The following is a 16,536-nucleotide window of genomic DNA, read 5'->3' on the forward strand; positions in this document are numbered from 1 at the left end:
TGGCTAGCATAGGAGAAAGCGGTCAATTTTGAGGCAAACCTGTTTATTTAGATTGAGCCATTGTTGGGCTTGATGCTTGAGACAACATTAATTTTATAAAATCAGAAGGCATTCAGTCTGAAGAGTCAAGATGAATTTAAAATACATAGTGAAATAGAGTCTTGTTTCACAGTTGAATTGTGAGGAAGAATTGACTTTGAAAATTGAGAAAGTTTTGGGTTTGAAGAAGAAATGTTAGTTTTAGTGACTGTGGAAGCATTGGGTCCAAGTAATGAGACAGTGTTGGGTTAGGGGGTGAGGAGGCATTAACATTAAGAAGTGAGAAAGTGCTGAACTTGATGAATGAGGCAGCATTTTTGTAGGGAGGACATGTTCAGATGGCACAGAGTATGAATAGTGAGGTTACGGTGAATGTGATGAATGAGGAAGGCTTTATTTTTAGTCAGGAGCATTGGGTTTCAGAAGTAAGGCAGTCTTAAGTGTGAGTGAGGAAGTGTTGCATTTGATGAGCAAGAAGACAGTCCTGTTTAAGTAATAAAGAATAATGAGAAGTTTGAGAATTTGGAGAGGGTTATATTTTTTAATTCAGAAATCAATGAGTGTGGGGATTAAACAAGCATTAGATTTCAAAAGAAAGACCATGCTAGGCTTAAAAACAGGGGTTGTTCAGATTATGGAGTGAGGAGTTGGGCAGTGTTGGGCTTGAATAATGAACTGGCTTTGGGTTTGGAAACCTGAATGTATTACTGTTGATTTTGAAGAATTGAAGTGATGCAGAACTGAGTTTAAAAGATTGGACAGTACTGGACAAGCACTTAGCTGCTATCAAAAGCCATCCAAGGATTCCCTGGGTCATCATGTTATACTTGTGAGAAGTATTTTAACTTCTGTAAACAGTAACTTTTTATTGTACAGTGAGATTCAATGCTGATCTCTGACACCTTGTTACAAACATGGCAGTCTTCAGATTTACGGCTGATCACTGCTCCTTACTTAGAACAAGGATGCGCTGCTAGTCTGCTTTCATAGCTTTCTATATTAGTCAAGAACAGTCCAGTCAAGGGTCTACCCTACTTTTCACTTCATGTAATTCCATCACCAACTTGTAGCAACACTGGTCTTAACCCATATCTACTTCTTAACATGTCCCCAACAGTTGTCACTCCCAACTCAGGCAAGAAGGCACTCACGAGCGTTTACGCAGTTTGCTGTTCTCAGTCTTCAGGAGGTGCAGCTTCTTGGCAAAGAACACGGTAACCATGAAGAGCAGCAACACCATGAGGGCAGCAGCACCAATGGCAACACACATGACTTGAAACTCTGTGATGACCGACTCGCAGCGTGCCCCCTTGTGCCAGATATAGTCCTGTGTGTTGCACCTGCAGAAATGGAGATGGTGGGGCAGATAATGAGGTAAGGGTCAGAGGTGAGAGGAGAGGGGTGATGAGGAAAGAAAAAAACAAGGAAAAGAAGAAAGTGCTTGATTAGCTTTATCTGTGCAACTTTATTAAAAATAAGAACAAATTAGGCCCACCATGAGGCTGTCCTTGTGTGGAGTTTAGGATTATACAGCATTTCTCTTTACTTCTGTTAAATTACACCATCCCACGGCCTTGTGCCAAGCTTAAAGTAATCTTGTCTTGATTGTTTTCATGTACAATATTCTTACTGTCATAATGGTGACATCACCATCAGTGGCATATTGTGAAACCTGCTGTTACAGTAGGTGTGTGATGTCCTATCAACTGTATTATATTAGACCTGCTTGGTGGCTTGTTTACTCTTACTTCTTTGTTTTCTCAAAATTAAGGTTCTCTTTCAAATTGTGTTTTTTTGATCATTTTTGTTACAATTTAAGATTTTTTTTTGCATCTTTTCCTGTTCATCACTTCCACCTTTTTTTGCTCTTTGGTTTTGTCTATTGCTCTCAGAACTAACCCAGCCTGTTTGACTTCTCTTCTGGATCTCTTAAATAGAACAGACAAGTCTTTCTTCTCTTTCTCTGAACTAGTGTGGTGCTGAGGTGTCCCCCATTGCATGGCTGCACTCGGGTCCTAATCTGGGATCCTGAGTTAGTTTGTCATGTGGTGGGTGCGGCAATGCGCTGTATCAGCGTGTGCTCCTAACCTCTCTTTCTCTCTCTCTCTCTCTGTCTCCCCTTTTCTCATTCACTTTGCTCTAAAAGCTCTTTTCTAGAGCATTACTCCTCATACATAAGAGTTAAATTCAACCAAATCTTAGACCTCCTTCTGTCTGACCCTGTCAGATCTCAGTTTCTTGCTGGTTTTGTCTGTCTCTACCTGATGTTTTGTTGTTTTATTCTATTTTTTGTCATTTTGCCCCTAAGATGTTCTGATCTCCACATCAGATTTAGATTATATTTACTGTATCATGTATAGACACATGGGGTATGCAATGAAATGTAGCTGTATCTAGGCACGTCTGACCTTGTTGTAACTACGTGTCCTGGTGTCCTTTATTTCCTGGATCCCTGATCCTTTTACTGTGCAGTCTTTCCCTTATTGAGTTTATTGTGATAGCATCATCTATTCTTGTAAATGTACCTGTTGGACTACCTTTCTATCTTCCAGCTTTACTTCTTTTAGGTTCTCATTTGATCATAACTCTGTCAGAATGTGGAACAGTTTTATCCTTACCAGTCTGATCCTGTCAAATCTTACTTTTTTCAAGCTTTTCTTTTTGGAAACTGATCCTCTCTAAGTACACCGATGTATACTTGTGTACAAACTCAATATATTCACACTTTAAACTCAGATCCTGATCCTGTCTGATATTTTTAAACAAGCCTGATCCTGTCTGAAGTTTATAACCTACAGCTTTACTCTGGAGCATGATCATATCAGCAACTAGACTCTCACTGAAAGGTTACCTAATGGTTTAATTGCTTGTTTGCTTACAGATTCCAATGCTGTTGCCAGTGAAATTCAGCTGATGATTCAGATATGCAACTCAGTTTCCTTTATGTTGTCTTTTAATATTAAGAGAGGAAAAACTTCTATAAAGTGATGACTCACAGTGAAGACACAGTATATGAGCAAAAAACCATACAACAGCCAAGTTACATGTACAGTATGTTAGCATTTTTCAGCATATATTACTTCTCTGGATAAATGATCAAAGCTAAGAAATGTCTGGGACAAGACAGTATGTTTTGATCAGAAAACCACTAATTACACGCATATAAATAACTTACTTATTGATGAGAAGATACCAATTGACTTCTACTGGACTGGGCATACTGACATGCAGCATTTTTGTGAAACTGAAATAGAGATTTGTGCTACCCAGCTAACAAACCACAGATGTGTAAGAAAAGAAAAGAAAAAAACAGAACAAAACTCAAGCTGCCAGGCCACCGAGCGGTACAGTATTTCACAATCTGCTTTCGATAAAAATGATTTATACCAGCGAGGCCCTCTGCCACAATGAATTTTCCCAACACAAAATGGTCTGTGCTAGAGAAACAGATTGAGCATTGCCTGCTTCTCTGGAGCTCCCAGAAAAGCTGGATCTCCTGCTAGGCTGTTTCTAATGAAATATAGATATTTTTAGTATGTTCTGCATCTGTGCATCTGTGGACACCGCTAGAACACTAGAAATGGTTAATGTAAAACGATAAAGAGAAGGATGACCCTATAAATCAGTACTGCTTACTGCAGGAGAAACGGAGGTGGGTGGTGGGAAATCTTTCATCACAGTGGTTGTTCTTGAATCATATGTATTCTGACTGCAGGAGGTTTGATCCTATGTTTATTTACCATAATAATTAATGCCAAATTGATCCGCTGTCTGTATTTAACAGTGAATGATGGTTGTATGATTCATTCCCTATTTAATATTGAACTCTAAGAGGTGCATGATCTTGTTTCTATTCAGTATTGACTGCTGGGATCATGTAGTAGTATTGGTTTAATACTGAATCCTAGGTGGATGATTTTATTTATTTAATAGCAAATATTATGTTTTTATTTATTATTTATAATACCATTATTCTAATATTCTTTTTAAATACTAACCATTTGTTAAGAAATGATTTTGTCTCTACTTAACATAGAATTCTGAGTGGATTACTATGTCACATTTTAATATTGAATCCAATATGGATGATCCTGAAAGCCAAGCTGAATGATCCTCTTGATATTTAACATGATATTTAACACTAAATGCGGGGTAGATGATTCATTCTACCTTTAATAGTAACTGCTAGGTGAATGATCCTGTCTCAGTTTATTGAAACCTAGTTGGATGATCCAGTCTCTCCTTAATGCTGGGTGAATGACCCATACTTATGGCTGAGTAAGTGATCTTGTCTCTTTTCATCACAGAATGCTGAGATTATAATCCTGTCCCTTTTTAACACTGAATTTAATGTGGATGATTGTGGGCTCATTTAATAAGGAAACTTGAGTTGAGTGATCCTGTTGATATTTAACACCAAATGGTTAGTAGATGACTCAGTTTCTGATTAATGCTGGAGGGATGACTCAGTCTTAATCTAATACCTATGGCTGAGTAATTGATCTTGTCTCTCTTCCACACTTCTTGTCAATGTGGATGAATTTAATGATGTGCTTATTTAATAATGAAAGCAGAGCTGGGTGATCCTTTTTATATGTAACACTGAATGTTGAGTAGATGATCCAGGCTCTTTTTATAGGCAGTGTATATAACTTAAAATATTTGGGGTTTAGAATATTTAGGTTCTTTTGTCTATTCAGTATTTACCATGTATATAGGATTGGAGTATTGCCATAGAGTGGGCATTTGGTAGTTTTTGAACCAACAGGGAACGCTAAAGGGGCTTTGAAAAAAAACACCATCTTCTGTGTCTTCTGTCCAGAACTGTTTGTTGTCAGCACATTGATGTTCAATACATTCAGTTAACAGACTAAACTGATATATGCGTATCATTTCTGTGTTTAGGCTTATTTGGGACTCATTTGTGATCATCCTAGAATAATTTGTTTGATTTTGGAATATGTTTTTTGTTGATCTTTTTGTTATAGTCTGTTTTTGTCGTCCTTATTGTGAGATTACTACATCATCATTTTGCATTTTTTTATTAGCATCAACATTTTCTGCAGTGCATTCATAGGCCTTAGGATTTTGCTGTTTGCTTTGGGCAGTCATGTGACATTTTCATGCCACCAGTAGAAAAGATGGTAGTATCTTAGTTAGTGATCTTCTATATTGTGTGAAAAATCAGGACCTTGAGATTATCAGATTAAAATGATATTTAAATAGACCAGATACAGAGTCTAAGAATACACCACTTGGGCTCACTGTGGTACAAAAATTGATATTATGCCTACTGGTTAAACAATGACATAACATAGACTGTGCCCTGGATGTGGAAAATATCTCAACTTTTTATGCTTATTTGGGTAACTGAAGGGTTGTTTGAATTCATCAATCGTGTATCTATATTTTCGGTGGACTAGGAAAAGGGTTTTGACTGGTTCATCTGGGAAACATTATAGTTGTTGCTGAAAAATACAGATTTAAAAAATACAGATGAAGGTGAAAAAATACATATTTAGCAATACGGTTGTATTTGTGGTGCAAATGTTTCTGTATCTAATATCCTATTATTTTCTAATTTTCATGGTCAGGATATAAAGGTGCAATTGAAGCTTGTATAATATTCAATTTGGAGATGTAATGCTAATCAAACTGATCTCTGCTTCACTTTGAAACAAACAGCAAAGAATAGCCATGGGGTCATATGCTCTTCTCAACTCTATGGAGTAGCTCTTATTTAAATCATATAGTAGTTACATCTAACATGTCCAGATTTCAAGCCACCGTGCAGAATGAGCAAATCCCCAGTTTTTCCTGGAATTGCATTTGATTATTGAATAAAGTACTTGTTGCTGGGTGAATAATCCTGTCTCAGTTTATTGAACCCTAGGTGGATGACCCGGTCTCTACTTATTGCTGGGTGGATGACCCAGTCCCACTTATTGCTGAGTAAGTAATCTCGTCTCTGTTCAGCACAGAATGTTGAGTGGATGTACTGTCTCTGCTTAACACTTACTGCTGGCTGGACAATTCAGTATTAATCTATATTGACTGAACATGTATTGCTTCCATGTTTTGACTGTAGTGTAGATTAGATATCTAAAACTATAATAACTGCAATATTGCCTTTGCTCTTAAGCCTAATGATCGAGTGAATGATCCAATATTTAGAATGTGCTCAACAGTGGAAAACTGTTTGTGTCATATAAGAATGAGAAAGAACACAGTTTAGTTATTCTGCTAAAATAACTGAAAATGACAGAACTTGCAACCCTTCTGTAAAACCTGCATGGAGGGTAGCCTTGTCTGTCGTCTTAAGATAACTGAAGGGAGAATGATCCTGTTTCTGTGACTATATTTAATATTAGCTGAAGGACTTTCTGTTTCATATAATGAATTTAAGGTGGGTAACTCTGTCTCTCTCTTTCATTCTGACCAAATATTCATCGACCTATATCTCTTTTGTAAACCCTGCAAGCTGGATGATCCTTCTGTCTCAGTCTCTTGTACAATGAGCACAAGGAGCATCAACTTACCTCACTACTTTGAAGACCAGTTGACTGAACAATATCTGGAACTGGGAGAATGATCCTATCTTACCTAATAAATTATCTCATGCAGTAACTGTTTCCCTTGTAGTGTGACTACCAGGAAGATTACATTTTTCTTTACTCTAAGCTCTAATGGTCTAGAGTTGAGTGATTCTGTATTTGAACAGAATCTTAATACTGACTAGATTCCTTTCTCATACAAAGGCCTTAGGGTGCCTAGCCTTGTCTTTGTACTAAATTGACTTCAAGATGGATACATTTTATTGAATACACTGACTGCAGTGTGAACTTTTACTGTGTAATAACAACCCAGAGCTATGTTATCAGGCCAGGTGTTGCAAAATATCAAGATAAAGCCACATTTAACAGGATCCTCTCTTAGACCAGTCACTCATTCCAACCAGACAAATCACTCAACTGGATGTGAAGGAATCTCCTTCTATCACATGCCAGAGTACCAAACATTATTATATAGAAAAGCAAGAACAAATGGCTGACTGCCAAATCCAGCAAGAGTGCAATTTGGGTGATAAATGGAGACCAAGTGACAAAAGAGTCAGTGACAAGAATTTAAAAACCATAACTAACGTGTAAGAAGATCCATAAATCGTTTTTAGGAAGACTTGCACAAAATACAGCATTGATGAAAGTGTTTCTTTACACTTTGTACCTGACGGGCATTATGGACACTTATCACCTTTCTACCGCTGTACATCTTTGTAGCAGAGAAAGGGCCAAAGAACATCCATCCATCCATTGTCCAACCCGCTGAATCCAAACACAGGGTCACGGGGGTCTGCTGGAGCCAATCCCAGCCAACACAGGGCACAAGGCAGGAACCAATCCCGGGCAGGGTGCCAACCCACCGCAGGCCAAAGAATAGTGAAAAACAAAATCCAAAGAGAAACAGCAGTGGTGGAAGCGGTCTCTTGGATTCACATTTCTGTCTCCACCACAGTCATGGAACCTTGCATACAAATCACCAGTTTAGGCAAAGTCATTATACTGGGTTACATAATCAGAGTTAGCTGCTCATTGGGTGAGCCACTGTTAGCAAACATTTAGGCCTTATGCCAGTAAAGACAGAGATAAGGCACTACTGATATTGTGTGTAGGCGATTTGAAAATGTGAGCCAGAATCATGGTCAGGTGGAATAAGATCAGTGAGGTGAACAGACAAAGTAGAAACACAGGAGATTATGGGACATAGTTAGAAGCAAGCATACAATTGGACAAAATCATGACAATAAAGGGTTAAACGAACAATACGAAAATGAGTAATCACACAAAAAATATAGAGGTAGTAATTGTTCCACCAGTAAAGTTCCTGTATTGGCTGAAATACTTCTTGTCATCAGGAAATGACCAATGTAGCTTTGATTTTGATTTCATATACTTTATTAATCCCCAGGGAAAATAATCTTTTAGCATTACCTTTAGGAGTCAGAGCACATGGACAGCCATTGTACAATGCCCCTGAAGCAATTTTCAGGTTAAGGGCCTTGAGCTGCAAGTATGGCTAATCACAAGGTGTCAGGCATGAAGCTCCAGGAAACTATTCTGGGAAGAACTCAGGAGGTCTAGGTTCAGTCAGCCCATGCTCACTTGGCCATAAGAGACCTGTTGTTAGTTGTGCTGGAGTGATCTCAGCAGGTTTTAAAGACTTAGTCTGTCCTCACTTTCTAATCAGCTTCTCTATGAATTATGGAAATTATTGAATTACATTTTACCATTAAAACCTCCAGTGCGTCACCAGTATCTGAGAGCATAAGGCAGTCTGTGCCACTCAGCAGCTATAAAAACTAAAAAAACCTGGCAATGTCTGAACCTTGGGGCCCTGTCTGCTCAGTATGTTAATTCTGGATATGTTCTGTGAGAAAGTGGAGCAGCAGAAGGCTGGGCCACACAGCTTTTCCAGTTAGTTGATGGAAAGTCCATCTTGCTGTTCAGAGAATTCTCGTTGGTATCCAATGCTATCCTGCCTTCCTGAAAATGAATTATTTAGATTGAGCTTAATATATTCAAAAACTCTCCCTGATATGTCATTTAAGCACCAGGGCAGAACAACACCCTGACAGTTAATTTCAGGGGCAGTTGAATCAATGATCTAAGCTACTAAATTTAGGGAAAACAAGCATTAGGATTATTGCAGGACATATTTAAATATTCATATCAGGACAATTAAGGCTGTGTATATTCAAGCCTAAGTAAGTTCTACTGGATTATGGTGCAGACAAGAGCAGAGTAGCCTAAAAGCATAAGAGGCTTAAAAAAGCAAACTAACTGCAATGCCAGATCCAAGAAGGAAGATATTTACAAGAACAAAGTGGGTTGACCTCTTTGTTCAGCACCACTAGGACACTCCAGTCACTATGAGTGATTTCTGACATGTTAACTGTTATAACAAACAAATAAGCCTGAAAATACAGCAGCTGAATCAGGACTGTAAAGAAGCATGACAACATGGCAGTTGCATGTAGACAGCATACATAGTAGAGTCAGGAGCAGCTTCAGAGCAAGAGACTTGTAATGAGCCTGTGAAAATGCAAACTTATTCTACAGGCTCATGTGGAGACTGGCAACATGCAGAAGAGTTACAGAGAGTACTAAGGAACATGAGACAATGCATGCATAATGAACCGATAGATAGATAGATAGATAGATAGATAGATAGATAGATAGATAGATAGATAGATAGATAGATAGATAGATAGATAGATAGATAGATAGATAGATAGATAGATAGATAGATAGATAGATATGGCACTATATAATACAATATAGACAGACAGACAGACAGACAGATAGATAGATAGAGTCATGCATGTTCATTTGGGATACAGCTTAAGGATTCTAGTAAACTTGGGTTTGGCACAGTTTTCTGATCCTTTCTCTCTTTCTCCCTCGGCAGACCAGGGGCCTCATGTATAAACGGTGCGTACGCACAGAAATGTTGCGTACGAACCTTTCCACGCTCAAATCGCGATGTATAAAAGCAAAACTTGGCGTAAAGCCACGCACATTTCCACGGTAACTCATACCTTGGCGTACGCAATTTCTCCGCTCGGTTTTGCAGACTGGCGGCACCCAGCATCAAAGCAGTGCTACTGTTCCTGTGTGGTTACCCTTTCTTAGATCCACATCCACGGCGGCGGCTTTATCAAATACACTGAAATTAACCGCATATTGTTCATAAATTTAATGCATCTGATTGTAATTAACCTGTAACAATATAATGGTCCACAGAATGGTCAAACTACTGTTCCTGTGTGCTCATCCTTTCTTTCTTAGCTCCACATTCCTGACGCGGCTTTATAAATACACTGAAATTAACTGCATATTGTTTATTAGTGTAATGCATCTGATTGTAATTAACCTGTAGCAATATAATGGTCCAGGGAATAGCCATAGTATTCCAAATACCATAACTGCTTTAGCGTTGTTACGCTCACTGCATCTTGTTCTTCTTTCTGCTGCTCCCGTTAAGGGTTGCCACTGCGGATCATCTTTTTCCATATTACTCTCACTGCACCACTCGGAGTATTTATATCACTGTATCTGAGTGTGAATCACAGCAGCAGATGATCGGAAAGAGAATTATCGGTATACAGTTTCAAGTACACACTACCTCAACCACGGCAAAAAGCGTCAAAGCCTTTCCTGTATGGACCTCGCGTTTCAGAAACAGTTTCATCCCAAGAACTATAAACGCACTCAATCAGTCCATCAAGTGCTCCTTGTAGAACGGTTTGTACTTATAAGTACAATCACCTCACTGTAAACTTACACTACAGTTATAATATTGCACAACCTGCGCTACTTTATAAAGCGCGCATGATGACAATATCATTTTTAAGATGAAATGCAGCAAAATATGTTGCTTATAGTATACAGATAAAACTTTAACTTCATTTAAATCTGTATTGTTAATAATTAAACATGTGAGGTCACGGTGCCGCAGCGTATAGCTAGTTCAAGGATAGCTCCTGCCTTGCGCTGTATTCTTGCTGGTGCTGACGCGACACTGGAAGGATAGACGAATAGAATAATTAAACATGTACTACGAAGATATTTCAATGTTCCATAAAAGTTTTGAAGAATCGGCGTTCTAAGCTTACAAATGGCTTAACGTCTATTACAGAGCTGATTGTGTGGCGATTGGAGAAAGAAAAGTAAGGACAGGAATTGGAGGTAAGTACGTTTGAAAGAGACAGTACTTCTGTAATAAATTATTTCATCGAAGGTCTCACATGGTGCAGCAAGCCTCTTGCGTGAGATATGAACAATCACTGCGCCACCGTGTTCCCATGTTTAATAACATGCTTTCATTCCTATCATCATGAAAATGATATCACGTATACATCTCAGTATTTTAATTATTCAGAGAGCTGTAATATCATGAATGTAATGCATTCTGTGTCCTGTCGGAGAAAGAGAAAGAACAGAAGCACGTAGTGATTCACACACATAGAGCACATAGAAGATAAAACACAGAACAAAGCATTTAACGTGCTACTTGAGAAACTAGTAAAATAAATTATTTTAAGATGAAGTTTATGATGTTCTACTTTAATAGCAAAATAAACTACGTGATTAAAGTGGAAATTTCGAGATTAAAGTTGACATTTCGTGCTTTTTTCCCCACTGTGTCCCTATGTTTTTTGTTTGTACCCTAATACGCTTTCATATGACACTCAGACGGTGGGCTACGACTTGCCTTTTCACGGCGACTTTGATATGTGATTTCTTTTTTATTTCGGGCACTGTGCGACTTTGTGAATTTGATCTTTCGAGTTTTTCCGACACTCTTTCACTCGATCAACTTTCTTTTGTTGATTATACCACTGTTTAAACCAACAAATAGTACGTTTTTCCTTTGCCTCCACTTGGTATTCGCTGAAATTCTTATATTTTCCCCTGTGCTTTTCCCATTGTCTTTTCACAGAAGGCTATTTATATTGATTTGCATATTCAAAGAGGCGTAATTCTGGTAGGAGTTGGGGCGGGACAGAAGACGCGTGCACGTGCGTTACTTTTCACGCTGATCGGGATTTATGTAGTGGAAGAACGTGAAAGTATGCGTGCGCACAGATTCCTGCATCTGGATTTTTCTGTGCGTACGCACAATCCCGCTTTTGTGCTTACGCCATGTTATAGTGTGAGTTCTACACACGGCGTTATACATGAAGCCCCAGGTGATTGACAGCCCTACTATCACTGACGTCACCTCCTTGGCCTGCCCCTTCCTACCATCTTTCTTCATAAACTGGCAAACCAGTTACCTACTTCAGTTCTGTTTAGACTCATGTCTGTAAAGACACTCCTGCAACTAATTGCGTATTGAGTTACTTAAGAAACTGTCAAATTATATGGGGTTTTCAAGGTGGTTCCCCTACTCTTTATTTGTTCTTCTTTATGTCATTTAACAATAGATACATTTTTTTCTCCCCAGGGGCACATATATATATATATATATATATATATATATATATATATATATATATATATATATATATATATATATATATACTGCGGTGGGTTGGCACCCTGCCCAGGATTGTTTCCTGCCTTGTGCCCTGTGTTGGCTGGGATTGGCTCCAGCAGACCCCCGTGACCCTGTGTTCGGTCAGCGGGTTGGACAATGGATGGATGGATGGATATATATATATATATATATATATATATATATATATATATATAATATATACATACACTATGATCTGAATACACACCAGAATGATGAAAAAGGAAGATTTAAGAAGAAAGAAAACTTATAACTTGGCTGTCACCATCATCGTGTGGCATTATGCAAGCATATTGTTTTTGTTATAAAAGAGCCCCAGCTGCATTTCTTGACACACTTCTGCTGAATAATTCATTGGCTCAAAGTCCTCGGTGTTAGTGTGTCAGAGAAAGGATGTGCAGCATTGCTCATAATGGCACACAGTTTTATTTTAATTCTGTCTTTTGCTACTACCTTCAGGGGGTTCAGATTGCATCCCATAAATGAGCCTGCCCTTTAAATTAGTTTGTTAATTCGGTGGGCCTCTCTTGAAGTGATGTTACCGGACCAGCACACTACATGATAGCAAATCACACTGGCCATCACTTAGTTGCAAAGGTTGTGAAGGATGTCATGTTCCACATTAAAGTAATGTAGTCTCCTAAGGAAGAAGACCCTTTTTTAATATGGCTCCTCTGTTTATTAAGGAGGAAGAACAATGGCATATAAATTCAGAGATTTATGAAGAGAGACCACCAAAAAGTCTAAAGTCATTCATACTCTATATTTGCAAGAAATCATCAGCTCTGGAAAGACAAGTGGGATAATGAAAGTAATATGTGAAGACTAATCTGGGAATCACTGAAGGTGTCGACATCACAAAGGATCTATGGTAAAAACATCTGTAAAGCACTCGGATATCCTTTAGTAGAATGAGAAAATAAAAGCCTCTAAAGACACTCATAAAGAGACTGAGAACTATGCATAGAGATTGTATCTGGGGACTCCGTTTCTCCATTATTGTTTTTTTTTTAATTACATTACCGTTAAGCATGATATACAATAATTAAGCATACAATAATTAATACCATATTTCATATCAAATTCAATTTCACCACTAACTCTTAACACTTCGGGAGTGCTACAAAATCAAATAACCTAATATCTACATATCCCTGAAATATATCGGACAATCTAAAAGGTTAGCAGAGGTCTAACATGGTTACTCCAAGTACAACAGTAATGACTTAACATTGTCAAACCTGATTAAATCAAGTCAAGGTTTTAGGTCCAAAGTTTTTCCAAGTAGCAATGGGCACAAGGCAGGAAACCGTCCTAGATAGGGCACCAAGTTCATTTCAGGCCCCACACAGATGAAGGGAGAAAAAACAAAGTCCACACAGTCAACAACCAGGTTTGAGATGTGAATTTGTGACACTGGATCCATGAGGCGGTGATCGACCCAGTGCTTTGTCACACCTCAGTATTAATAGGTTCTTGCTGTATTTTAAGCTTTTGGAGGCTCCTGAAGAATTTGACAACATTTACAAACGCACAGAGCTAATTGACCAGAATGAATAGATGAAGATGGGGAGCTGGTGGCTCAGAAGGACACTCTAAACTTTAGAGTCTAAAGTATAATACTTGCTCCAGTGTTGTTCTGGTTTTCAGCCAGCGTCATACTGAAATTAAGCTTTCTTCCATTAGAAAAGTATTTTATCAGAGAGAAGAAGTGGGGCTTATAGAGGACTAATATAGAACAAAAGCAGCCATTCTATTTCACATCCCAGCAGCTTATCAAGCATATGTTTTAGTTACTCAAGAGCCGGTGAAGGTGTATTCATGCTGCTCACACGTTGCTACTTCATAGAAATGCTAATCTGTGACACTCATAGCTTAATTGGCTCATGAGCTGCTTATGCATGATAATTAAGCTGTTTTCAAAAGGAACTGCAGTTTTGCATATTTGGGTACTGATGGCACCTTATATGAATATCAGAACAGGCAGAAATGAACACAAATATAAGAGGGGTAATCAACAGTCTGCTGGCCAGTTGCACTGCATACATTCCAAGTTCACTACAGAGGTGCTACAGATGGCACCTGCACAAAAGGGCAAAAATGAACGTTTGGAAGAAACAGGCACGGGGAGTAAAAACCATTAAACCTCCAATATGGAAACAGAGCAGAATCATGTAGGCTTTTTAAGGAGAGATGCACATAAGCTTCCAAGAAATAAGCTTTAGTTTAGCTAAGCAGTGAGCCTTAGATTTTTGAACCATTTTGATAAGAACGGCCCTACAAACTTGCCTGTTTTATTTACCTAGATTCTTGAAAACAGCATCAAGTCGAGATCTGAAAGTCCCTAAATTCCTATTCTCTACCCCACTACTTGATAATTCATTCCATGTATCTAGGGTTCTTTGTGTGATAAAAAAAAACTCTCTAACAGCTGCGCAAAATTGGAAGCATTTCTTTTAAAGTAATATCTGAGACCCATTGTACTAATTATTGTCCTAATTTTAAATACTTTAGTCATGTCATCTCTTAATCTTAAATTTAGATATCACATTATTGCAGACAGCAATTATTAAAGCACTCCAGCAAACTCAGCTATGTTGTTGCCAGTGACCAACTGGAGAAACACAAAAAAGATCAGCCATTCTAAAGTCAGTGCAAAGGACAGAGATGATTATTTAACCTATTATCAGTTCTAACACAGATGGGAAAACCAACATTTTAGTCATCACAGAAAACATGTAAGATCATGCAATAGTCATCACAAAGAACAACCTGAATTTTTAGAATCCATACAATAAAGAGGAAGAAAGAAAAAGTCATGCCATTTTATAACCTGTTTAATCTGCGCCATGGTCATCTTTGGGATATGTGGAGTTCTAGAGCCTATTCTAGGGCTCAAGGCAGAAACAAACCCTGGACAGGTCACCAGCTGTGAATGTTAGGTGGCACTGTTGCCCCTTTAAACCCAACAGACAGACACTCAGGACACCAGGTAAAAGTATGAAGAAGTTCTTTTAATTATTTCCTTCTCCAACAGTGCTCCCTAAGCACCACAGCCACAACAAACAGGCAAGTAAACCAGCACAATAATACAGTAATCACAATATTCTTTCTCTCTCTCTATTTTCTCCTCCACATCTCCCAGCAAGCTTTGTCCACCTCCACCTGTCTCTGGCTTACTTGCTAGGTTCTCAGAAGTCCTTTATATAGTCCTTGACCCAGAAGTGCTTCTGTTCTTCCTCCCATGTGACTTGCCAGAACTTCCAGGTCAGATGGAGAATTTGAGTTCTGTAATCAGCCCGGAAGTACTTTTGGGCTTCCATCCTCGTGATTTCCTAGTACTTCCAGGCTATATGGGAAGCATGACCCCCCATGGTCCTTCCACAGCACCCTCTGGTGGCACCCACGGCACCCAACAGGGCTGAGATACCGAACTCCAAGTCCCAGGATGCCCTGTGGGCACTGCTACACTCCAGGGGAACTGCCATCTAGCGTCTTGGGGGAGGCAGTGTCCAAACGTTGCTGCCTTTCCCCATCCTTCCATTCTCGGGGCGTCCCAGCTGGGCTGAGATGCCGTCCGTCTCTTACACAGTCTATCACAGGGCACACATACAGTATACACACACAAAATACACACTAGGATCAATATAGTGTTGTCAATTTACCTAACATGCATGTCTTTTGAGAGTAGGAGGAAAATGGAGGACACACAGGAGATTCATGCAGACATGGGGAGAACATACAAACTCCATGGAGGAAGGACATGGGATGCAAATCCTGGCCACCTCACGATGCTGTCCAACAGCAAAAGACATTTATCATAATATATTTCTACAGTGACCAGTGGTTAATATTACCCCAAAGACCCATGTTTAAATGTCAGTCAGTTTTTACGATTCTGGAGTGTTTGCACTTCCTCCTGTGGTGTTTGTGGATTTTCTGAAGATATACAGGTACGGCTGATTTATGATACTAAATATGAGAATACAGGTGCATATGTGAGTGGAATTCAATCCAGATTTGGTTTATTCCCTGCCTCAGGTACTTCCAAGGCATGACCCTATAAAGGAATAATAAAAATTTCATAGAGTAGATGGACAAATATTTCTATAATATATACTATGCCAATGTACTTTACAAGTACAGAATTAATAGAACAATTTATAATCCGAGCACAGGCAGTGTAACTTGCTGAGGGTTACTCCTTGAGACATAATTGGAGAATTGAACCTACAGCTATCTTGTTGTTTATTGTCCAGTGCTTTAGCAGCTGGTTTATTATATCAGAGAAGAGCAATTATATTTTATGTAGTTGTTAAATCCACAAGCGAGATTGGCTAGCTCATTGCCATTATGAAAAGAAAAGTGATTATGTACCTTGTGGTCATAATTATGGGCAGGATAATCCACAATGCAATC

The 16,536-nt window shown here is 38.7% G+C and overlaps 1 protein-coding gene across 4 annotated transcripts in view; it reads right to left on the minus strand.

Annotated features, from left to right (window-relative positions):
* LOC114663616 (chondroitin sulfate proteoglycan 5-like) overlaps positions 1–16,536 on the minus strand; it is a 49,222-nt gene that overhangs the window by 12,821 nt on the left and 19,865 nt on the right. For all 4 annotated transcript variants that reach the window (XM_028817475.2, XM_028817474.2, XM_028817476.2 and 1 more), the window contains exon 3: positions 1,191–1,379. In XM_028817475.2, the coding sequence (XP_028673308.1) occupies positions 1,191–1,379 (189 nt within the window). The remainder of the gene's footprint in view (positions 1–1,190; positions 1,380–16,536) is intronic.

Source organism: Erpetoichthys calabaricus, chromosome 13, assembly GCF_900747795.2.
Source record: "Erpetoichthys calabaricus chromosome 13, fErpCal1.3, whole genome shotgun sequence".
Classification (NCBI taxonomy): domain Eukaryota; kingdom Metazoa; phylum Chordata; class Cladistia; order Polypteriformes; family Polypteridae; genus Erpetoichthys; species Erpetoichthys calabaricus.